We start from the raw sequence: 26,243 nt of genomic DNA on the forward strand, positions 1-26,243 counted from the left end.
ACACCTTTTGTCTGTTGTCCTCTCTCTTTCTGGTCCCTTGTAATGAAAATTTCTTCTCCCTCACCTTTTACTTTAGAGGACCTCCAATTTCTTCAAGGTATTTCTCTGCTGTTCTCAAAAACATTACCTTGAATCATGGAATAGCCTTCTGGGCAAGTGACTGAATTTCAAAGTGCTGCTTTCCAGTCACTGCAATGCTGTGAGACTACTGCCTTTGTTCACTTACAAGCCTTGCAGCAGAACTGAATTTGTTCTTTTCAGAGGCTGACATGGTATATTATTTCATATTTCATCTAATTGTCTGCTTAGAGTAGCTTACATTTGTCTTCTATTCTGCTCTATAATTGCCTTTATTGTTTGACCTCTTACAGCAGCTTAGCTCTTAACTCGCCCTAAAATCCACAATAACTTCTGAAATATTTTGATTTGGTGGAAAAACTCAAGAGTGATTATCTTCTGTATTGTATTTTAACCTCAGGAAATCCTGGCCTCCTGTTCCCCAGAATGAAGGACATGTAAGTGCTGCAGGAGCATAGCATCATTTGTTATTTCCACAGTGATTTCCAGAGGAAATCTTAGCATGTACTAAGTATTTTCTTCATTTTTTTCAATGAACTTGTCTTCTAAGTAAGTAGTTTTAGTAAGCCTCTCTGTCTTCCATTTCTAACATTCTGTAAATGGAAATATAAATTAAAAATGCACAAGTGTTTCTGAATGAAGATAAGTGCTTGGAAGTCCTTGGGAAAAAGTCACTTTGTCTTAATGTTATATCTTATGTATAGAGTATAGGTTTATGAAAATAGTTACAATGACATAGCCTTAAAAAAAATTAAAGGACAAAAAGTGTGCTTTTCTATTCCCTTTTCAAGCCTGTATGATGAGAAATGAAGTTTTTGTACACTGGGATGTAAAGTAGGATTTATAACTCTGTTATGTAAATACTGATTGGATGCTTTTGGCTTGCTTCATTGCTTTTTGGATAATTTTTGCAATGTACAGATCCAGTGGAGAGACTTGAACTTAAAAAGAAGTGGTGTTTAACTTGGTTTGCTACCCAGGATTCTGCTTCCAGAATAGTTCTTTGAAATTATCTACATCAAATTTTCTGTAAGAAAAAAGTAACACTATGAATTTGTACCAGCAAAATGTGTCGGGTTCAGTGCCCATTATCTCCAGGCAGAGAATATTGATGCCAAAGTAAAATTTAAATTTCCTATATTTGACAGAAAAAATACATCTAACAGAAATTGTGCTCTGAGGGGGATCTGCCATGTCTCTTTAGACCTCTGAAATGCACAGTGTCACTGAAAGCAGTGTATCTTCATGGAATGCACATGTGTTTTAGGTGGTGCTCATTAGGACAGTTAGGGGGCTGCTTTAGTGGTTTGCTGCCACCCATACTTGGCTGTTCCCATCTGTTTACATCTGTTATTCCTTTATAACTAATCACAATCAAATCTAGGGGTGATAAAGCAATCCTGTAACACAGAACTGAACAGTTAAACCCACCAAACCAAACAATAACAAAAAGTCCAGCACAGAATAAAGACCAAAACTCCCTTTCTGTATGAAATAATATAGCTAGGACCACATGTAATGGAAAAAAAAAAAAGAAACAGTAAAAACCAGAAAATGTTCCTTATCCAGATCTTAACACTTGTTTCTTTCATATGTCCTTACCCATTTGAAGCGTGGAGCTTTTGCACTTTGAAACATCTGGGTTTTAACCTTTGATTAAAATGTGGGTACTGAAGTTAGAATAAGTAGACAAATAAATAAATGATATTATGAATCGGTGTGGTGATCTTTATGCCAGCTCTTCAAACTTCAGGCTACTTTTCTGCTCACTACCTGTAATATGTTTAAATGCAGTATTGTACTGTTGTCTGATCACTTCAGACAATAATCCTTCTTCAACTGGTAGGCAATTTGGCACAGGATTTGGAGTAATGTGATTTGACATTGTTTTGTCAAACCTCAGAAGTGCTAAAATATTTCTGTATTCTGTAGAAATTTGGGTTTTCTTTATGAATTAATGTTTCCAGCCCTTCACAAAAGGCAGGAGTGTGTTTTGGGTTTGCACTCTCAAAGAGGAACCATAGCACTCTAATCTCCATATCATAAAGGTAAAACAAATGTGTGAATCTGAACTATCACAATACATTTGAATATCAGCATTTATTTTCTTATGAATTTAAAAGCCAGATTCATTTTAAAAATAAAAGTATTGTGTCATGGACCATTGCTTTTGACAGGTTCAAAGCATGCTGGTTCTCCAGGATGCTTCCAGTTTTTTACATCATTCACCAGTGGGAAAAAAACACCCACAAATAGCTTTGTTTAGTTCTACTTTAGAGCAAAATCTTCTGGCAGAAAGAGAAGACAAAATTTCCATGCAGATATTGTCAGCTTCTCTGTCTTCCTCACTCAACTGATTAAAAAATAGCTGTCTTTCACTCTTGTATGTTGCTTTAGAACATTCATGGGATTTAAATGAGCCTACACAGGAAGGGCACAAAAGGGTTTCTCTAGTTTTTTGTAATTTACCTGAAAAATAATATATTCACCAATTGTGACATCGTTTTCACAAAATTTGTATTTTCCTTTGTAGTTGTATTTGTGTGACTGTAATCCCAATTCACCAAACCTAAAATAAAACCATAAGATAGGACATTTCCTTCCTTCATGTAAATAGAAACGTGTAGCTATAAAGCCAAATGATAAGCAAATAGCAGCTGAACATCACACGTCATCCTGCTTTCCCTCATGTGCATCGATGTGATACCAAAATTACATCTGGTAGGATATTTCTGTAATGAAAATCCATGAAGAAAAAGCTCTGTAGTACAGCTGCCCAGACTTTCAAAAATATCATAAGGCCCTTAATTTTATTTTTTTTTTTAGTGGAACCATATTAGAATATACTCAAGAAAAAATTCAGTGTAATGAGAAGTGAATGCACTGTATTTTTTTCTCTGCCATTATTCACTTGCTTTTATACTAACTGCTCAGTGAAGTGATTTTGTTTTGCTCAGTCTTGCTTTTCTTACACCATCCTGTCTGTTTCTTCATTTTGAACTTTTCCATTAAAAAAAAAAAATGCACTCATATTCAGTTTTCTATTTGAGCTGAATATTGCTTATTCTGCCTGTTTTGGGGGTTTCTTTGAGTCCAAAGGCTTGGAGTATAATTTAGGATCGGTAGTTGATTTTGTTGTTGTTGAAACATTAACAGACAAAGTATTAGTAGATGTTAAATATCTGTTGTTTAGTGATCAGTATAGTAAAGTGATTTTTTGTATTTCTTTATCGGACTCAAGCCACTTCCCATCAACAAGCAATCTTAAAATAGGAACCTTTCTTTTTCAGGGGAAAGCCATCATGGTGGGACTATTTCTGCCTATTTGAAAAAGGTGTAGTGCAAAGCAAAGGATGAGATGCTCACAGCAGGCGTGTATAATGCCCAGGTCAGAATGCCTGATAAAGTCTGGCTTCCTACATTACTGTGTTATATTTTAGCTTGGTTGTTTGTAAGATATGCAGCCATGAAAGAACAACATTTTGATGGAAGTCTGGAAGCTGTTCCTAGTCAGGAAACTAACAGTTCCTGAAATTATCTCTTGGATTTTTTTTACTTAGGTTTTACTTACGTTTACTTAGGTTTGCCCTCATATCCTGCTTCCTTTGACATGTTGATTATTTAGATCTAAGGGGACCTTCTAAAGAGTGTAAGATGTGATAACAGCATTGTTCCCAGTGTGAAATCTTTTAGCAGCAGACCTTGGTTTTGAGCTTGCCACTTTCATGGGGTTGCACTGCTAGACTGCCAGGTCCAGTGGGGGACAAAGAGCTTGCCCTGGGATCCTGGAATGTACGTGGCCCCAGCATAGCCTTAGTGCTAAGTGCTGCTTTGGTTTCCCTCTGTAAGAAAAGGGTAATTATCTAACAGGGAAGAGTTTGAAATTTGTATAGCAATAGTGTGATACAGATGTGATTTTACCTCCGTCTTCCTTTTTAAGCAAAATCAGGCTGTTAGTCATTGCACTCCACTACACCCGTGTGCCCTTCTGCACACTTTTTCTAGAAGCTTTTCAAATAATGTCAGGATTCTAAATCTCATACTACAAGATGGTGCTGTCAAGCTTTGTAAAATCTTTTGGTTCATACCTTTTTGAGGAGAAGGTTTCAGTGAAAACAAGCCACCTGGAGAATTCTAGCGTGAAAAATTAATTTTTCTAGGTTCACAACTGCAAAGAAAACATCTTTGAAAATAAAAGACTTGTTGAATAGGGCCTATGTTTTTTTTACCCTAAGATAACTCATAAATAGGTGAAAATCTTCTCCGCTTAAAAAAAAGTTTGTTAGGTACATCTTATCCAAGGACAAAAAATGTGGTTAGAAACCAAATGTAGATAGAAAAAATTCATCCAGAAAGGAACTTTTCAGAAATAAAAACTTGGTTGAGAATTTATAGGAGTCAGAGGAAAATCTTTTCCCAAAGTTGCTTTTGCTTGAGTCTGTAATGCCTTGTCCTGTCAAACTCCAGAGTAAATGCTTGACTTGACATTCCAGACAAACTCCTCCAGTGCTGATATGCTGAAGGTATGTGTATGTTTAATGGTTCAAGTCCTACATAAAGGAAAACAAGATAAAACTGAGCTCTCAGGGCAATTTCAATGGTGGTTTTTGGTACAGCTAAAAGGGAAAACGTCCTTGTTGTAGAGCATACAGAAGGATGTTTCTATGGTCAGAATCAGGTCACATATCACTGGGTTGTTTGGGGAGAAAAGTATAGTTCTTTTGTGTAGGGTTAGTACTGTGTCTTGGTGAGTTTTATGTGTTGGCTGCTCTCTGCCAAATTTGTTGCCTTTTATTAGGTGCAGTTTTTAGTGGTCAATGTGGGAACTTTCAGACTCTTTGCCTTCCCTTTTCTGTGTTCCTAAAATCTGAACACATTTTTTGGATTAGTTACATTTTGTAACTGTTTTTTTTTTCTTTATGTTTTAGCAGACTGCTGGAAAAAATATCCTGAAGCATGCTTTTGGCAGTCATCACACTGTGATCATGAAAGTTAAGACCAGGTTGAAAGAAAAAGTGACTTATATGTATAAAAAAGAAGTAGAAAATGTGTCAAATACTGGAAAGCTAGTATTTTATGAAACAATCCAAACAACTTTGTCTTTTAACACAAAAATATAATTATTTCTTTGAAAGGATTTTCTTTCAGATTGTTTAATTAAATAAGAATGAACTACTGAATCGTAAGGTGTAACAGGGTTAATAAAAACAGGGAATACTGGGTCACTTCCCAGAAGGTTTTTTCTCTGTCTTGTAATCATGTGGTTTTGATTTTGTTTGTGAACTGTGCCAAATCTGTCTTTTCATATGATTTTGAGTATCTGCAAATGCAATTTCTTTGGTTAAAATTAGAAGTGTGCTTTAGATCAAAGACGATGTCAGGGAAAAGAAACACGAAAATAATTTTCGTGACCTGAGGATGACCTCCTCGTTGCTTGAGTCTCTCAGTGAGGGATGTTCCTGCCCTTTTATGAGATGTATGTATCCACATACAAGCACAAAGGTAGAAAAGTGCTTGTATACAATTAGAAAAAAAGTTTTGCAGCCCTACTACTCAGTACTGTTCCTCTGTTTGTCGTATTATTGTTCTAGAATCAAGAGCTTGATTGATGTGTTTTGGATCAGTCACCACACCATCTTCCTATTTGATTTGCATTATTATTTCCTAGGTTCTCTTTTCTCTTCATTTAGAGGGTTCTTCTTTCTCATAGTGTCCCAAATGCCTCAAGTGACAATATTGCTGTAGGGCTTCTCAGGAGATGCCTTTTGGCTGTTTTATGCTCTCTTCTGTGGGCTGGCTAGTTAGCTACTTCATGGGCTCTCAAGACATGAATAATGGCAGTATGTATGAGAAAAGTAATTTCACAAATCTCAGAATATAAAGGTACAAAATCTATGAATCCACCTTTTAAAACATGCCAGATTTTATTGTACCTCTTTGTTATACCTTGCCAGACTTCTACACCTGCATAAAATTGAAATAAAATGCAATAAATCTGGGAGGTAGGGCTTTGTTTTCCTCCTGGTTTCAGTGCTTTAATATTGGTCTGAATTTCAGAAGCCCAGCAAAATCTCAGCTCCCAGTATTTTATTATACTTACTAAAAAAAATATAAGTGACTACACAGGAATTGTGGTGAAAATGCCCAGACTGATGTCAGATACCACTAACAGAAGTAACAAAAGCCCTTGGACTTTTATTAGTGAACAAAATTGTCCTTGGATAAGACGTACCTTTTCACTAACATGATGTTTCCTCTGCATTGTCAAAGAAGAGCTTGTCTGGTGTACTGCTAGTAACATAAAAGAGAAAGGAAGTTTCAAATAAGATGAAAGGGACCACAAAAGATGGATTTTCTGTAGCTGCTTTGTATTGCTTAGGGGAAACAGTAATTAGACAGGGCTAGGAATTACTCCTTGGCTACTGACCCTGCTGGTCATTGCCCTTTAATGTCCTTGGCATATTGGGGGCATAGTGGGTATAATGGTAGAACATGGCTATTATTCGCCCTTTTGTGAGGAATGTGCCTTGTTACTTTGAAGTAGCCTTTCTGTGTGCACTTAGAATAAACCCTAGGTAGCTTCATTTTTTATCAAATTTCACAGAGCCCTATTGCCATACATAGGGTCCATTATAAAATAGGTGGCTGCTCAGCAGCTGGTTGACTTTCTGCACTTAGAGAGTGCTGTCCAAGGTCAGGATTGCAATTTCTGTTGTTCTTGACTGAGACCATGTGCACAAGTCCTTTCTGTAAATGCAGGAATGTCTTACCACTCTTTGGGGGTGAGAGGAATGAGGGGTTTGTCTTTCTTTACAAACAAGCTGTGCATCTGCTGATAAGATGAAACTATCACTGAGAGATAACAGAAACAATGGGATGGATTCCACTAAAAGATCAAAGAGGCACTGAAAGAACACTATGAATTCCATAAAAGTAAAGAATTAAGAAGGGATTATGCACTGGGAGGGGGGAAGGTATGGCAGGTATCAGGTGTTCCGGAAAGCCTGTACCCCTCAAGTACCTCAGCCTGTGGGGAAAGAGAGAAGGGACAAGCGGCCGGGAATTAGGATGAAAAGGAGGCTGCGCCCTCCAAAAATTTGAGAGACCCCAGGGGAATGCCCCATGGCCTCTCCCTTTATTCGAATAAAGTAAAAGGACTCCTCTGTCTCCTTTTTGGGCATAAACCTCTAACATTTGTGGATTAATTTTCCTGACAGGGGGAAAGCTCAGTGGAAGCTCTGACAAAAACTGAGAAAATATAAGGCATTACATTTGTTCCATGTATGAGGAAAAATACCTGGTTTTAGGACACTGCCGTGTGTACTTTGAGCAGACCTAAAAGTCATTACAGATTTTTTTGTTAACCATTTCTATCTTATGAAGACTGTTCTGTGTCTCAGCTATACAGCTGTACTGTACTTCACAGTCAGGGTCAATGTCCATATGGGATTTTTTTGTCTGGAGCTGCCTTATTTAAAGGCAAAACATCTCCTGAAAGCCTTCTGGATCCACTCACATCTGCTGTGGAGACAAAAGATTTGTCTGGTTCAGTTATCTCCATCATTACTATTGAGTCATAAAGCTGTTGTGTGATTCACTTCTTCCTCTTACGCATGAAGTTTGATTTTATTAGCCTCTGCACCAGTTCAGCTTCCTCTCCTTAAACTATTATACTATCTTGCTAGGAGTAATAATCACTTCTTTTCTTTTTAATGTGTAAGATGATATGAGGGGCATTTTCTAAAGTGTGTCTCTATTTCAAACATACATGAGTGTGAACAGACAGACCTTCTCCAAGAATACAGGTCTGCATTTCTATCTGGGTGACTGTAAATAAATTATTAAGGTACAATACCAGTTTTTATTTAAAATTTTTACATAACACTGAAAATTTCTGGAGCCAATATTGCAGTGTTTGGATATGTAGTGTTGCTCTACCGCTCTCTACCCATTTAACTTTTATTTTCTTCTGCTTTATAGTGACATGATCTAACCACTGCTGTCTGAAGCACAAGTACAGTTGGGATTTACTGCTGGTTATCGCATAAGCTTCATACCTTAAATGCAGAAACTTGAGAGAGCATTAGCTCACAAAATCAGGCAGGGTTTCACAAAGTTTACCAGGTTTTTAAGGCTACAATGCAGATGGTACTTTTTCTGGACCACCCCCTTAGTTTCTGAGAATACTGCCATAAATCAGGTTGGTTGTGTTCTGGTATAAATGGGGTCCCTGTTAGTCATCACAAGTCAAATTTTCCTATTATTTTCCACATAGAAACAAATTAACAGCATAATTAACTTTTGTACTTTGTCCCCTCATTTTTATAAAAGGTCACTTAGTAACACTTTCTGTAACCTCCATAGCCAATAATCAAAGAAGGTAAGATCAGTAAATATCCAGGCTCATCTAAGCAAGGGAAGCTGAATTAATATGCCAGTGCAAAAGGAACTCTTATTCTGCAATATGCTGTCTACATAAGGGACTTGTTGCAAGGGTACATTTTTGAGAAAATTTTATCATTTTCCCTGTGTTAGCAATGACCAATGCACTTCAGCATCATCTGTCTGAATCACAGATCTGCAGCCCACGGGTTTTTTTCACACAGTGTCAGATTGTGACAAAATAGCAGGGAAATAAAAGAATGTTCCAGTTATCAATCAAGAAGGAACATCCAGTACCAGGAGCCTTGGTGGAATAACAAGTGCCACTGTGATGCCTCAGAAAGACTCCTGGAAATCCAGGAAGCAAATCTGGAGGCTTATCACTAGTTATTTCTTATTTCTCTTAAACAGAGAAAATATATTTCCCAAGGACCCAAAATGTCCCTGTGACAGAAATTGTAGTACTTTTCTAGTCAGAATTAGCTCTCCTCCATGGAGAGAGCAATGCATGGAGTTTTGCTGGGTGAAGATGAACTCTGTGTTTCCCTTGCATGTGCTGGTGAAGCCCAGGGCCCAAGGCAGTGCAGCCCTGAATGCTGCCCAAGCTTGCATTCCTCCTGGAAAATGGCCTTGCAGTGAGTTCTGGGGAATGATGCTACAGAGGAGGAGCCCTGGCCTGACTTTACTCCCTCAGCTCTTTTCAGAATTCCTTTATGCTCTGAGCACTGCTGGGAAAATCAGAGTGTCCATCATTACCAACTCAGAAGTTGCTGCCGCACAAGCTCGTGTCTGCACTTCTGTGCTTTTGGCCACCTGCATGGCAGGGAGAATCACAGGATGGTTTGGGCTTGAAGGAGCCTTAAAGATCATCTAGTTCTAGTCCCCTGATGTGGGCACAGGGCTTTATGGATCCCACCCAACCTGCCCTTGAACACATCCAGGGATTGAGCATCCACAGCTTCTCTGGGCACCCTGTTCCAGTGCCTCACCACCCTCACAGTAAAGAATTTCTTCTAATCTAAACCTACATAGCAATGTTTAATTTGGCCTGTAGAATTTACTGAAAAAGAATTATGTGTTTTCACTGACTTTTTCCTTATTTGTTTCCAGCAATAAGGGAGACTTTACTTTCATTTTTTTAATTATTTGTCCAGCATTCCTGCCTAGTTCTTTGACTTTAGAGCCTGGAATCAAGATATAAATGTTGTGGGTTTTTTTCTGATTTTTATTTCTTCTCTTCATGAAATGAGGATAAGAAAAAGCAGAGCCCAAATGTGTCTCCTGCTGGCAGCAGGCATTTGAACTAGTTTAGCTTTGAAATTCCCCATATATTTATTACAAGTAAAAGGAATGAAATAGTTGAGCTTGGTCCCTTTGAAGTGCTCTGATAACTGGCAGCTTCGTAGCTGAATTGAAAAAGCTGATTCTAGACTTTGCTGAAGAGAGAAAGCTTGTTAAAGTGAACTTGATGAGGAACACCATGAATACCTGTCTAAATTATGTATTAGCTTTCTCATAGCTGAGTTTATTTTGATGATAAATTGATAGATTGAAAATAAAAAAAATCTTCGCTCTGCCAACCAAAACTTGAGGGATACACAGTGAGTGCTTTTGAAATGAAAATTCACTTGTTATAATTGGAAAATCATCCTCTCCTACAGAGCACGGTGGAAGAGATGAATCTATTACATCCCAGAGCCAGCATCACAGTGGACAGAAAGTTACTCATGACGTCTTTGTAGTGCTAGTGTCATTTATAAAGAATGCCAGGGTATGTTTTGGTCCGTGTTTTTTCCTAGCAGTGAGGGCAGAAACTGTTAGGCAAAAAAAACCTGTTTTGTTGTCTGCCACAGACTGCTAAGGGTGGCAGACCACCCTTATTCCACACCCAATTTCCAATGCAAGTCTGGTTCACAGATTGGTAAGGGTGAAAAACAATTTTGTGTTTGGTTTTTTAGGAACCTCATCTTCAGTGCCGAGCTAATGATACTTGCTGCTGTAACACTAAGGGTTTCTGTAAATGCAAAGTCCTATTTAGTTTTCTTAGGGCAGGAGAAATGCAATCTGTTATAAAACTAATTTGGTTAATCGAGATGTATATATAGAAGGTTATTTGTTGCTTCTAAAACTCTGATGATTTTTAAAATATGCTTTGAACTTGAGAGGCGTTTTTAACACATTTACACAAAATGAGGAGTTTGTGCATATCACATTTCAGTGTTTCTTATTCAGTTAAAAGGGTTTGATTAAATAAACAAACTTGTTTTGCTTTACAAGTGATTCGTTATGATTTAAAGGATCATCACCACCTGTATTGGATAGAACCATCAATTTGTGCACAGTAACACCAATCTAGTGGGCAAAAATTGTTGTATACTGTGGTAAAGCAGGTGGGCTTACTTCCCAAAATGCTGGATGCAGCATTGTGCAACACTTCAGTGTAAGTGCAGCATATTGTGTGGAAAGATCACAGGGATGTGCCAGCAAAGAGCTGTAGGTGGAACTGAGCAGATGCTTTGCCCACTTTTTGTGGGAGACTGTGCCAAGTCCTGTAGCTGCTGGGGTGAGAGTGGGCTGTTGGGAACCTGGAGAAAGCACTGAGTCATCCAGAACTTTTGTGGTGGAAATAGCTGTCTTGGGCATGAGGTAATCTGTCTGGAGAATTTAATTTCCAATGCAAGGACACGTAAGATCCTAGTTTGAATCCCAGTTTGTACTCAGTAGAACGGGGATCGCATCTTAATCTGTACATGTCAAGGCCAGCAGAAACAGCTGCTGCTTGTGAGCTTGCACTCCAAATTTAATGTGTATAATGTGTACAGGATTTATTATTAACTTTGATTTTAAGCAGTAGTGTTCAAGTAATTATGAAGATTTCCAGAAAGAGCTTGAAACTGATTTTAAATCATATCTGTTAAAAGTACATATGGTTTTTTAAAGAAAGAGGTTGCCAAAAGATCTTTGATTTTCTTTTCATCTTGTTTTCTTCCAGTGTATTTTCCAGCAGTTAATGGCAAGAAAGGGAAATACTAGTTTTTTCAAAAATCTTTGGTGTTGAGTGTTGACCTGTTTCTGCTTTGATGTAAGCCACCAGTGAAACTTCCAGTAGTTTCATGTTCAGCAAGGTTAGACTGATGCTACCATCTTAGTAAATGTTGTCCTAAATTTACATAAAGCCTATCCAGTGATTTAGAAACAAATACTGCATTGTGACTGTCTTCCAATGCCATTTTCTCCACAAATTGAGGAGATCAACATTTCCATTGAAATTCTGTTATGAGGGAGGTTCAAGATGTTTAGTTTACACGGTATTAGAAATCTAAATTTTCTAATTTGTTCACTTTTCTATTTGGCATCTTCATTTACTCTTTTACTCTCTTTTTTTTCATATTTGAGGGAGAAACCCATTTTATAATCTTTGGTTTTCCATGTAGTTGGTCTCCAGGTAATAAAATAAATTTGAAGTGTAAAAGAGTCTCCAATAACATTCAATGAATGAATTTCTTGCCAGCAAGGTTCTGAGATTTTTTTTTCTGCCGTTTATCTACAAGAGAAGTTTGCTGGTTGCCATATTAAAAGTGGCAAGCAACTGTAAGTAATCAGAAACACTAAATCTGTTATTTCAGGAATGTTGTTGGCTTTTCCATCAGAAATGCAGGAAAGCAGAAGGACCCAGTTTTTAAGGATATTTGAGGCTGGTTTGCAAACGAGTTCCTTATGCAATTAAACTTCCCGGGACTCAGTTGTTTTTCTCCCACATGGCTTTCAGTTCCACGAGTGAAATACTGTGCATTTCAAGGCTAATTACTTGACATTAGACCACAGCTAGTGGCATGACGTTGCCTTGACTCGTAGGATATGTAATTAGCAGGTGGTAAATTTCTTGTTCCTACGTTTTAGAAATTTGCTGTCTTAACTGCACAAATACAGCCTGACCTGAAAATGGCAGTGGTTAGTCACTGTTAATTGGATGACCTGTCTAGCATTAATGATGTACAAGCTGTTCCTGGGATGACCTTTGCTGACAGTAACTGCAGAAGTGAATGGTGACATTCACAATGTTTGCCAGGCACCAGAAAAGCACAGTATTTTAAAATACTTCTTTCCTCAATCGTTTATCAGGTTGTAATGAATGTACCACACGTAGTCTATCCAAAGGGATGCAAAAGCCTTCTAAAAGCCATTATGATGTGATGGCTTAGGTTTCACCGGAATTACTGATATATGTAAACTTGATTGCTGCATTTCATTCCTTACCAGGAACCTCTGTATCTGAGCTGAAATTAGGTGTGAGAATTTATAAATGCCATACATTTTTTGTCATACTTTTGCTACTGTGAATGACAGGCTATTGTTTGTCAAGATTTATCATCAAAAAATTAATAAAATTCATTAAAGAAGAATTTTAAATATTCAGACAATGTAAATGTTCCTTAGTGTTTATTTTATCTTAGACCCTGGGAATCCATGAAATCTTACTTTTTTCTGTGGGGGTCAAACAATTGAGAAAAGGCAGTTATTATTTCTTCAAGCTTCTTCTTCTTTAAAGCCAATTCCAGTTCTGCAGTGGAAGAAAAGTTTTTCTACTGGTTTGAAGACACTGTTTAAAAGTTCTTCATCAAACTGACATTTACAGAGTCTTTTAAACAAAAAAAATAAAAACCAAAAAATCTATGAGGCAATTGCAGTTATGGAACCTTATGAAGGGTGATTAAGGTCTGCATTAAATGGCTCATGAAGGATTAATGGGAAGAGGAGCTCCTACTCCAGCTAAGTATCGTCCTGGGAGCAGGTGACCCAGAGACTGTTTTCTCCACGGGCTGGAATGTTTTATAGAGAAGGCTGAAACTTATAGAAATGGTGTAACAGGACATATTCTATGACTAGACCGGGGAAACCATAAAGTGCTAAGGTAGAATGGCCTGATTTCTGACAGCCTTGGCTTTTGAGGTATTTGTTAGCCTGTGCAGTGGAGGAGCAGCAGCAGCTGGTTCTTTCTGGTGCAGTAGTGGGCGTGGAATGCTGGCTGCATTGCACTGATGAAATGAATGAGTTTTCCTAAGATTTTTATATACAGTATGAAATTCAGTACTTATATTGAGCAGAAACCCAGTACTTCTTTGGTTGCTGTGCCTAGAATTAAGGAAGCGATAGGGCTGGGAGCTGTCAGAGGTATGGACAGGTGTGGACCAGGTAGCCTGGTTCTCTTCAGCCATAGGATGGATAGGAAATGGGTTTATTTGCTTCAGAGACTGGGATAAATAAATGCCCAAGGGAGATAAACTATGAATACAGAATTTACATTTTGAAGCAGGGCTGTTATTCAGCTGTTATATTTTCCTTCTCATACTTTTTAAATTTGCTTTTAGATACTTCAACTAATCTTTAACTCTTGATCTGCTAGCAAAACTTAGGAGTTGTGCTGACACCTCAGTGCTAAGAGGAGTCTTTGAATACTGGTTTCACATTTTGTGTTAGGAGTTGTGTAATTTTTCTTTATCACTCCAGAAACTGTCGTTGTTCCCTTTCACTGAAAATCACTGCCTTGTTTGTGGTGTTGGGAAGTACTGCTGTCCTGACCAAGCCCTCCAGGACATGATGATTGGTATATTTGACCTAAGGAAAATGGGACTGACCTCTTCAATCACTTTTCATAAGAAACACTTTCTATATTTCCAGTGACTCGTTACCTCTTCCTGGCTTATTTGGGGTGGGTCATTGCTACTGAAGATACAAAGGTGTACTCCTGGCTCACTGTGGACCCTGTGTGACTGTTTCCATGAACCCTTCTAAACACTGTTAACGATTGTTTGAGGGGAAGGCCAAGTAATACCCTGTGGGAAACATATGTTTCTCTTTACTCATTTGAACCAGGCCTGTAAAATTCAAGTGGGTCAGAAAGGTGGGGGATTAATGCGCAGGTCTGGGAATCAGAAGAAAATGTTTCTCCTTCAGGCTTCCTTAGGTATGTCCTGGGGAAAAGCACCGGTGCAAAATGCAGCTGTGTTCATATTTACAAGAGTAACAATTTTTCCTGTTAGCTTGTGAAGCATTTTCCCCGTAAGTAACATGCCAATGTACGTGTATGTGAGCATTCTGAGTACATGGGATGTGCAGTGCTGCATATTTCATTATATACCATCCATCTGTTTTCATGGGATCAGGTTGACTGTGTGATCTGATTATTCTTGATGATTAAACCTCTTGCATTCCCTGGTATTAGCAGAAAGAGAGAAACAGTAAATAGGATCTCAATGCCAAAAGAGGAAATGGAGGGGTTTAGTCACAGTAATGGCATTCTCTTGGTCAGATAAAATGAAACTGTTTCTCTCAAATTAGGAAACTTAAACCTGTCTAGCAAAACATTTCAGGGATGAATCCATATTTATAAAACAAACTTAGCTGGAAGGAGAGGAAGACATGGTATTATTAGCACTGTGTGTGCTAGCATCTTATCACTGGATTAAGGTTAACAGGCACAGACTGAAGGGTCGTAAGTAGATATGGCTGCATGCTTGATTAGCAATTACTTAGGTCTTGTTTGTGTAACATTTTTCCTGGCTTGAATTTGCCCCTTTAAAAGTGCTAAAGGCTATCACCAAGTGTGGTTGAAGATCCACAGAGACTATAATTAACTGAATGTTTGATTAAAGCAGTTACAACAGAACAGCATTTTAAAAGGAAAAATATAAGTGAAAAGGAGCTTCAGCCTAGAAAATAGCATATTCCTCATTTTAGTTCCAGGACATCCCTCTTGATCTCTTTCAGTTATTTACATGTACACTAAAACCTCTCTGGAATGAGCATCCAAAATGTAGTCTTTTAAAAGGTAAATCCTTCACTGCTCCATAAGACATATGTTATGTTGTCTATTTAATGTCTATGGTCATGAGAATGAGACTATTTAGCAGCTGGGAAAATTGGATGGCTTTTTTATACAGAGAATATATATTGAATATATGTGTATTGTATGGCTTTTTAAGATGTATAAAATTTACATTAAATATACACACAAACATTCAATATAGATTATATATGTGGAATATTTAAGCATACATTTAATTCTGTTTATTAGAATGTTAAATGGAAATTATTGATTTTATGAGTTAGGTTGCTGCACTTGGTTCATAAAGTCTGCACTGAATATCCAAAGCACGTGCTGAGTAAGATTTTTCAGATCACTGTGATCAACAGCTGTTCATTGCTTTTATGAAAGAATTGCAGTCTAATGCATGTGTAGTAGAATATGCTTAGCCTAATCTTGGAGAGAACAGCTAAGATAAGAAGCTCTGTTAATGCCAGTTTATATATTTTAAAACTATGTAATCAAGACACACTTCTGTAGTATTGATGCATCAACTGCATTAGATCTGAACAGCAGTAATGTTAATGTTGGTGCTTAGCATTTATTTTGGCACACTGTTGTCTTCTGTTCTTCTCACTCTGCCTTTGGCAAACAGCTGAATATCAATTAGCATTTGTTAAGCCAGAGTTTAGAAAAAGCCCTAAATCCCTTTTTCTGAAGGAGGTTTGGAGATCCTTGGGAATACCATGCCCAGCTGTAGTAAGAGTCATACCCACATCTCAGGTGTGCTGTGTGATCCAGTCCATGGGACTGGATGTTTTTATGTTGTTCTAAGACATGTTCTTCCTTTTTCTTGCAGGAGAGCCAGAATTTAAATATGTTGGGAATATGCATGGGAATGAAGCTGTTGGAAGGGAGTTACTCATCTTCTTGGCGCAGTACCTGTGTAATGAATACCAGAAAGGAAATGATACTATTATCAACCTGATCCATAGCACACGTATCCATATCATGCCGTCTTTGAACCCAGATGGATTTGAGAAGGCAGCATCCCAGGTTTGTAAGGCTCTGTAAGCAATGTCTGTCAGCTTTGCCATAATGGACTAACAGTTTTACAGACACATGGACTCCTGGTGGTAACTGTTGAATGGAACAACAAAACCAAAGTATTTGCTAATAGTACAGTAGGCTTGTTATGTTTAACAAGGAGGATTTTATGCTTGACTTTTCAACAAGTAGCCTTCTTTCCTGTGATTTTAAAATATAATTATGTTTCATAAATATTCTTTCATCTAAGTTCACTGACTGAACTGCTTCTTAAACACGTAACTTCCTAAACTAGTAATAAATGATGTTTCAAAAGTGCTAGAAAAGGGAAATTTTGTTTTTTTTAAGGTTATTCCCATGCAAATACAGTTAAAAAAATTATTCACATTCACCAGAGCTTGGTCCTGAAACAACAAACATTATGAGCCATCTTTTTAAAATGAATAACTTTGATTCTTAATTTCGTGTGTGAGGTACTTTAATTAAGGTAATAGTCAAGAAAATTTAGGATGCATTTTATGGTGATTACTCAGTCAAGAAACATATAATGCATTAATGCATAATTAGCAAATAGAAGTCAAATAGTAACCCTATTACACAGATTCTGGTATTTTGTTATAAACAAAAATAAGAATTTCCTTGCTTACAAGGTTTATTTGTTTTTAGAATTAATATTGAAATGTTGAAAGTTGTCATGTGGCTATTTATGATTAAATAAGTAAAACTTTACCAAGGTCCTTATTAAACTGATTTTCATGAAGTCTTTAAAAATATGCATACTCCTTATATTTGGTCATATATCTCCCTCTCGTGGCAGTGAAGCAGAAGCTGCACTTAGCTTGGGCATTTTGCTACTTTGAAATCTCTCTCTGTAGAGGTTCTGTAATATTATTTTAAACTTTTGCTCCTTAGCCAAAATACACCTGCTTTTATATGGTTGCCTTTAAATATGACTTATAATAAGATTAGATTTAGTACTATTGTTCTCATTTAGAATACCTTGATCCTGTACACAGAGTGTGTAGATTCAGTATAGCCCAATATTAAAACCAGTAACCAAACTTAACCTACATTAAAGAGCACTGAAAGCTTGCAGAGAGAAGCTAGGGAAAACTATGCATTCTGAAGGCATTTCCTTAATGAAAACCTAAACTTATTTTAGAAAATCAGTTTAAAGAAATAAATTAGCAAAAATTCTCATTGCTACCATTTCAGTGAACAACACCTACAGACACAATAAAAGATTCAAGTAAAGATTTAAGGTCCTTCTTTACGCTGAAGTTATTTAGAAGAACTTGAAACAAGTGCAAACATTCCTTGTGGCTTCCAGATAAATCTACAGGTGCTGTAACTCTTGTTACAATGAGATCTGTAATTCACAGTCAGGGCATGAAGCAATGGGGAAAAGCCAGGTCTGGGGGGAAGACACCACTGGCACTGAAAAATCTGATAAGGCTGGTAATTTTAGTCATCCTTAGTCCAAGTGTGCCATTTGAGAATGAGCATCAAGAGTAAGAGAATAAGCCTCACTTGCAAGATGCTCAGTGAAACAGAGGTTGGTTTTGTCCCCACCGAGGTCTAGGAAGGAATAGGGGCGACAGACTCAGCTCTTGGTGCCTCAGGAGTTTTTTCTCCCACATCACCCCTTCTTATTCTCAAGCACATGAAAAGTAACCATACCCATATAAACCTTGATATGTAATCTCCTGAATCTACTCATCTCCCTTCTCTTTGTATTCCCTTTCCTCATTTAGCCTGGTGAACTTAAAGACTGGTTTGTTGGTCGAAGCAATGCCCAAGGGATAGATCTAAACCGAAATTTTCCTGATCTCGATAGAATAGTTTACGTTAATGAGAAAGAAGGTGGCCCAAACAACCATCTTCTGAAGAACATGAAAAAAGCTGTGGACCAGAATCCCAAGGTGAGTAGAGGCTGAATGTTGGGTCACTGACATAGCCATTTCTTCTCTTTTATGTAAGCAAACTGTAGTGACCCCTAAGAGCTGTGTGCATGGTCTTTATTGTTCACATTGTTCTGAATATTTTGTTCATTTTAGTAAATTTATCCATCTGATGCTTCTTGATTTTTTCCTCAGAATGGATTGCTGTAGCAAACTCTTTTGATCCATCTTAATCCTTAGACAATTTCTCAGTCAAAAGATATTTTATATTATTTTTTGTACAGCTGTCTTTCTTGATTTTAAGCTGGTTTTCCAAATATTTTGCATTCTTACCATTGCCAGAAATTCACTTGTGTATTGTGCTTAATTATATTTCTAGCTAGATAGCTATTGTCACGTACAACATATGCATTTTTGTTGAGTTTAAGCCTTTAATATGCAGCTGTATCTGGAGGGATTTTTATCTTCTTGTGTTTATCCCCAGAGGAAGTTCTAGAAAATCAAGTGTTGTGACTGCAGTCCCATAGGACTGTGGCCTTGATAGCTGTGTTCTGTCTTCAAATTCAAAATATTAATAAAGTAATTTTACTTTCCATGCAGAGAAAAGACTGCAGCAACATTTATTTTTAATTATTTTATTTTTCCATTTTTTAAAAAAATTGGGTAGGCTTTTTTATCCATAATGGGAAGAAGTAAAAGACTGCTTTTTTTGTAGTCTTATTCTGAGATAGCTGACACCAGTCTTGGGCTTATACTAATCCACTTAATATAATTATAAATCTAATTTAAGGACTGATTTAATTTTCTCTGAAGCCAGAATAAAACTGCTGTCTTGTGCAGTGTATGTGTCAATAATTGGGCTCACTGTATTTCATTGAATGTTTCTACATCGGATTTTTGATTTGTAACTGCTGGCAATGCTCTTTTGTTGTAGCTTGCTCCTGAAACTAAAGGTGTCATTCACTGGATTATGGATATTCCTTTTGTGCTCTCTGCCAATCTTCATGGAGGAGACCTCGTTGCAAATTATCCTTATGATGAGACTCGGAGTGGTATGTAAATAGAAGTTAACATGAAACAGTAGGAGACAGAAATTTCATTCTATATTTATTGCACTGTTAGCTAAGATCCATTTTATAATCCTTGCAGACAAAATCATAAAACACTGCAAAATCATATAAAAATTGAAAAGAATTTATAAACGTTATTTATAGTCATTGCATTGTAATGACTTATTTCATCATGCTAATCCCATGTTTCAAGTTTTTCACTGTAGGGCCATATTTTCTAGTTTTGAAGATGATTGTTTGTTTCAGTAGGTTTATGTGACAAAAATGATATCATACCTGAGGGAATCATAGTCCCTCAGATGTATTAATCAAGGCAACTTAGCTCTTAAATTAGCTGGGGCTGTTTGTACCCTGTTAAATTAAGTGAGAAAGATGTGTCTGGGTTAAGCTTTCTTGCACCTGTAAAAAATGAATTTCTGAAAGCAGTGTGTGCTAACAGAAACAACTACCACTGTTGCCATTTTCAGTATTGATACTTCATAAAAAGAATCACATTAAAGAAAGTAAAAAGGGTCACATAATCCTAAAGTATACAGCAATATTAGTTTGGTTTTTTTTCTGCTTAGCAATGGGATGAACATGACTGAAATTTCATGAAATTATATTGTTTGTGATTCTCTTCTTTCATTTGACTTTATCACGGCTTAATTGCAAATCCTTCTAATATCTGACTATAAAACTCTTTAGGGAAACATCTGTGTTTTTAAACTGTGTGTTTGTCTAAAAACATATCTAAAGCCTAAAGTAGCTTAGGTTTTGCACTTTTAAAGTCCTATTTTCAAAAATATTGAGACTATTGTGATTAGCCACTTTGATGATAGGGCAACAATTGATGAAGTCATGGGGAAATGTTAATATCAAAAAGATAATGCTATATTAACTTGTGGTGCTGTAGGACACTTACCTGTGCACACAGTTATTTTTAGGCACAGTTCTGCTGTGTGGTGCTGGTGACCTAAGATGTAAGCCTAGTCACTATGACTGCCCTTTTAATAATCCTTGTTCCTGGAATTTTTTTTCCTCCCTAGGCAGTGCTCATGAGTACAGCTCCTGCCCCGATGATGCTATTTTTCAAAGCCTGGCTCGCAGTTACTCTTCTTTTAACCCTGCTATGTCTGATCCAAACAGACCACCATGTCGTAAAAATGATGATGACAGCAGCTTTGTGGATGGAACAACTAATGGTGGCGCGTGGTACAGTGTCCCAGGAGGTGAGCCCACCCCACAGGAGTCTGTGTCACTGGCTATTCTGAGCTTGAGTTGTGTTATCTACAACTTTTGGGTTTAGCTTTTTTGGTTTTTTAGCCTTTTTAAGGCTAAATCAAGGACTGATCACTCACCACAGTACATCAGTAAAATCTGATAAAGCTCACTGTGATAACCATTAAAATTCTCCTTTTTATTGCTTTTTCTACAGTGTTCAGGCTCCAGGTCAATGCAAATTTAATAGTTCTTCAGTGGGCAAATGATAGCTCTGCTATCATGAAATATTATGGGAGTTTCTTTTTGGTGGGGAGGGGTTAAGAAAAGAGTGAGAAATCCCTGACAAGACCTCATTAGAGCAGGCTGGTGATGGTTCCTTTGAACCTCAATAAAGAAGGCATCCAAGATGAAGGAAGCAGGGAAGCCTCGTTGCCTGATTTTGAAGTGTTATTGAAAATGGGAGTTTGGCCTTGGATTTTAATGGGAGCAAAACCAGCCGTGAAGAGACTTCCATTTGCATCTCCATGCTTTGTGGCTTGGTTAGTGCCTGATTCCTGCCCAGGTGCTGTTTCCCTAGACTTTGGTAGAGCCCTCTGTGCTAGGAGGAGCAGCAGAGCTACTATGGGCATGTCCAGGCTAATTTTCCTGAAGTCCAGGAGAGTATCCTGAAAAGAGACATTTGCTTCAAATGAGACATTTCATTCCTTTCTTTTAAGAATTTTGATGTCTTTGTAAACTGAACTAAACAGGTCTTGGGATATCTAAATCTTAAGAGTGTTCTGCCTCTGCTAAACTTGGAATGAAAACTGAGCTGAAGACTTCTGAGCCAGCTTGTGTTGGAGTGATTTCCCTGTGCTTTGGTGTTGTTGATTTATGCTGGATAACTTTGAACACACATAACTGTTTTGCTCTTTGCTTTTCTCTTGATATTCAAGTTCAGTCTCTGAATGAATTTTAAATTTTTATCTGAAGTAAGCAGGAATCTCTCAAAGCATTAGACAGCCTAAGTAGTAGCCTAACTGCTTCTCTTACAGTAAAGGTGGTACTAAAAGAAGAAAATATTTAAGCTCCTGTGAAGAAATTAGAAGCAGAACAATGACTGGTAGTGCTCACACAGCTGATGATCACCAGTGGCTGAGTGTGGAGTAAAATATTGAAATTTCTGAATGTAACTAAAACTCCAAAATATCTTTCTGTGGGGCTTTTCAGACTTTGAAATGGAACCATTAAAACACCCTTGAAAACTGAAGTTTGCAAAAGCTGAGAAAAATGTTAATATAAACAATATATTGAGAACTTTAATAACTAAAATGTGTTTCAATTTAGTTAAAATTTGTTTTAATGAAATATTAAATATTTGCCATAAAAACATGGATATATTTAACTTCAGTTTATTTTTCCTTAAGAAAATGCTATGAAAAGCAGTTTTTCCACTATTTTGATGAAAAGCTTTGATTCTGATTAAACAGCATATGGCAAAGACATTTTTCCATTGGAAAAAGTTTTTGGAAAGTTTGATTTCCTCTTTTTGGATGTTATTTTAAGTTAGACAGTTAATTTCCCAAGTGAGGCCTTTCTTTTTCTCATATTTGTACAGACATTAATAGGCAAGAATCCTAGTGCTAAGCAGGATCTATCATCCTAATACAGTGCAGCTAATAAAAAATAGACAAATAGACAACAATATACTTTGGACCATACAGATTGAATCTGTTATTGTTTTGGGGTTTTTTTTTCCAAGAGTAGAAATTAGCTGGCAAGCTGTGATTTGAACAAAACCTCCATGGTAGTGTTTGCTGATTTAAACAAATACAATTCAGTGAAAACAGTTCTGCTCTTTCTATGTCTAATGCTAAGGAAAATAACTAAACACTTCTCAGTTCAAGTGAAAATTTTCTTGGAAGTTTTAATCTGAAAAGCTCCATCTGAAAACCAAAATGTGGCAATTAAGTTATTGATGGTATCAGTGATCTTTTGCTGTCCATATGGTAATGAACTCAGGAGCAGCATAAGCTGCAAAAATTATGTTGCTTTAGGAAAAGTAATCCACTGTACATCCTTACCAGAGAGAGGAATATATCAAAAGAAACTCTGAAGGCCTTGTCTCCATTGTATCTGCTCCTGTTAGAGCTGAGGTGGTACTTATCTACTTTTGCATCCTTGGGTTCCTTTGGGCTTCTGTCCCCCACTTTCCCCTTCTCCCTTCCTTTCTCACTCATCTACTAAAGATTCCTTTCTGCACCAAACACAGCTCCAGTATCCACTCCTGCCCGTTTGCTGTCTCTATTCCTGCTCATCTCCTAGGTTCTGCCTTTGACAGTACCTTATCTGACCAAGATCTCTGACCTAGGAGAGGATGATTTTTCATTCTAATGAGTTACTACAGCTGCTGTTGCCCTATAGAACTTACCATAGTGCCCTAGTTGTGCAACATCAATTCTTTGCCCATATAATTGATCCTCAGGGATTTGTACCTTCTGTAAAGACAGGTGGGCCAGCAGCCATCTTCACTGGTTCTTTGGTCTGCAGGGGTGCTATGTGGATGGCTCTTTTGTGGTTGTGGGCTGCTTTTCATGTCTTTCTGAATACCTGGATTCTTTCAGTAGCAAGGCTGAATAACTGTGGCAGAGACATCTGGTAATAGTTCTGGGCTCTAACTGGAAGAAAGGAGGAACCCTCCATTGCATTCATGTTCTGTCCTTCCCTTTTGCCTGACCTCAGGATTTCCTCACCAACCTCATGCAAGGTGGCAATTCCTCTTTCTGGCTTTTTGGGTGGAGAGAGTGGATGGTGTAGAGGAATATATGACACTTCTCTCTCTTAATTACACTTTCTGTGAGGTTTTTCTCAGCATTACTGTTTGGTAGTTACTTCCTTCTGTCGAGCAGGGGTACAGAGAAAGTTTCCCCCAAGAGCACTTTGGTGCTAAGTCTGAGGCCATGATGCTGTTACACTTGTAATTACATCTGTAATTAGTTGAACCGTGTAGGTTTTTCAGAGACAGCAAGCAAAGGCAGAGAGGTCATCCTTCTGTGTTCAGGAATGGCTCTTTTAGCCATCAAACTCTGGGGAGGAACAAGTTTGTACATAAAAACCATGTTGTTTTTAATGGAGGCCTTCTCTCTATCAGCATGTAATTAATGATTTCACTCGTGCACAAGAAACCAAACTAAATTTGCACAAACAGCTTTAATTTTGGCATTTCCTTAGCTGCATAACTTTTCAACATCCTTAATAACTTTTTAATGTACCTTTTGTGTGGAGTACCTATCTGGAACCATAAATGAGAAGAACAGATAATTATCAATTACTACCTAGCCACATGCCTGTCCTGCTTTTTCTGTCACTATAGAGTCACCTGAGTCTAATCAGATTCACACCATTACAAAAATAGCTTTTCAAAGCGGCTTAAATTGCTGTACTATTAGGCTATTGTTTAAGTGTCTTTTTAAAATTTTCATATACTCTCAAATCACCCTTGGCACTCAACTAATTCCCAACTTGGATTACCAGTTTTGGAAGCAGCGTTAGGTTTTTTTTAGGATTTCACTAAACACTAATGTAGGAGGCATTAATATTCCCCCTAGTCAAGTACATCCTGTCCTGATAAAGGTTACTGTCTTTCCTATGTGTAGAAGCTGAACTAACTTAGTGCTGTAGCTTGTAGTTCAAAGTCTTAAGCAATTTTGATGCCTGAATGCCAGGGGCATACCCTGCATTCTCCTTTATTTATGAAGCTCGGTGTTCCTTCATTAAAACCTGAAGAAATTAATTTTTTTTCCCATATTTTAAGCTTACTTTTGTAAGCACTAACATAAAGACACTATAGTCCCTCAGTCACTGGAGTAGTGCAACAGAGAAGTTTTTGTGTTCTCAGTTTCAAAGTGCTACTACCCATGGTCAGCAATAAAGGGCATTCATTGCGGAATCTCAGTTATATCTGAGGTATCTAAGCCTTTCTGATCTTCAGAGAGCAGTTCCTGTTAAAGTGTAAGAAAGTTAGGGCTACACTTTGTCACAGGGAAAGGCTTTGGGAGCGTGGTGATATGCACACATGTGATGCATGCTGCAGATAGGGCATTTTGAGAACTTGACCAGTGGCAGGGAAGTTGCTGCAATATTGAATAAATCTTTAGAAATGTTTTGGTTTCTTGCATACTGCACCTAATCACCGGAGTGAACAGGGAGGTAAAGAGTGCACAGCCCAATGCACTCCAAATTATATATCTGGTAGGCCATAGCTTAGATCTTGGCCAGCTGCACCCCATTCTCTGTCCCAGAGTTTTAGATCATCTCCTGCAGTTTAATGATACAAAAGATGATTCTTTTCAGGAGCAATGCAAAAACCTTGGACAAGGCTGGGCCCCAGGAAACACCATAGGATATGGATGTTGTGCACAAAACTGGAAAATACATTGTTTCTTTATTCTTGAGAAACTAGGGCATCCCTGACTAATGCTTTGGGAGGAAAGATAAATTTTCTGAGAACTATAACAGTAATGGTCAAGAATTACTGTCACCACAGTAAAATTGCATCGTGCCCTTCAGTTCCCTGTTCTCCTCCTCAAGCATTCTTTCTTTCTTTTAGAAGAAGGGCAAAAGTCAACAAAAGCAGCATTATCTAGTGTCGAGAACAGAAGCATGATAGTCAGCGCTGCTGTCAGTATTTTACTCATGACTCCACTGCTGTCTTGCTGTGTGTTGCTGAATGGTCCATCTAAGAGCTCTGCCTGCTGCAACATCAGAGCCATCCCTCCCAGGAGCCTTTGCCTTCTGTGCCCTCATTTTTCTAAAAAAACAGAAAAAAAAAAGAAAAAAAAGAGAAAAGTTTAGAAATAAAAAGGTTCTTTTAGCAATCAGAAAAATCCTTGTGCCTGTCAGTAGCTGGAAGTCTTGTTGCCTGGGTGGCAGAAAACAGCCTCTTGACCCTAGTGTGTTGGTAAAATCCCACCTGACCCAGTCTGTTTGCTGTCCTGGGGGCTCTCTGGGATGTGACATCAGCTCTCTGGGCACTGTGAGCAGCTCTGGTGCTTAGTAAAGAGACTGCCTCAGGTCCCATATGTAGCTTGCATAGGGGAACACAGGGCTGAATGAATCTGCTGTCCTAGAAACATTTCTAAATCCCTCAGTGACCTCCATGGAGGGGTTCAAAGGGCTTGATAGCTGCTTTCTTTTCAGGCCTCCATTTGAGAATCCGCTGACTCTGCTAGCTAAACAAGCTGGGAAGGTGTGGGATAGTCCTACATCAGCTTCTGCAAAGCACAAATTTATAACCCTCCTGGAGAGGCACTGTCTCTCTCCAGTTGATTGATCCAATTACAAAACTGGAAACCTCCTTGCACTCTGGTTGACCAATATAAGCAAATAGCCAATATACCCACGTAGTAAAAAGGGGGGCTCAGAAAGGTAAAATAATGCATATTGTCCATCAAGTTTTATTCCTAGTGATGATGCCACAATGCTACTTATGTTTTAAAATTTCAGTTATTAAAGTTGCATTTATAATGATGTTTTTTCTCTCTTTCAATGCAGAGGCATTGAGTTGGAGAAACCCTATACCTAGAAAAATTTCCATGTAGATAAACTTTACAGGAAGTTTTATTTTGTTTTATTTTTGGTGGAGAATATTTGAAATCTATGCAGAAAATTTTGACTAGGAAATGTTTTCCATATAAAATGTTACTAACGTGAAATGTTATATTTTCAGAAAAAAAAACCCAACCCATTTTTTACCATTTTTATAAATCTCTTTTTCAA

General features: G+C 37.6%; 1 protein-coding gene across 1 annotated transcript in view; it reads left to right on the forward strand.

Moving 5' to 3' along the window:
- Window positions 1-26,243, forward strand: part of CPE (carboxypeptidase E) — a 54,498-nt gene that overhangs the window by 19,297 nt on the left and 8,958 nt on the right. The window contains exons 2-5 of the mRNA XM_015625305.2: window positions 16,125-16,321; window positions 18,067-18,234; window positions 19,148-19,265; window positions 20,312-20,494. Of these exons, the coding sequence (XP_015480791.1) occupies window positions 16,125-16,321; window positions 18,067-18,234; window positions 19,148-19,265; window positions 20,312-20,494 (666 nt within the window). The remainder of the gene's footprint in view (window positions 1-16,124; window positions 16,322-18,066; window positions 18,235-19,147; window positions 19,266-20,311; window positions 20,495-26,243) is intronic.

This window comes from Parus major, chromosome 4, assembly GCF_001522545.3.
Source record: "Parus major isolate Abel chromosome 4, Parus_major1.1, whole genome shotgun sequence".
NCBI lineage: Eukaryota > Metazoa > Chordata > Aves > Passeriformes > Paridae > Parus > Parus major.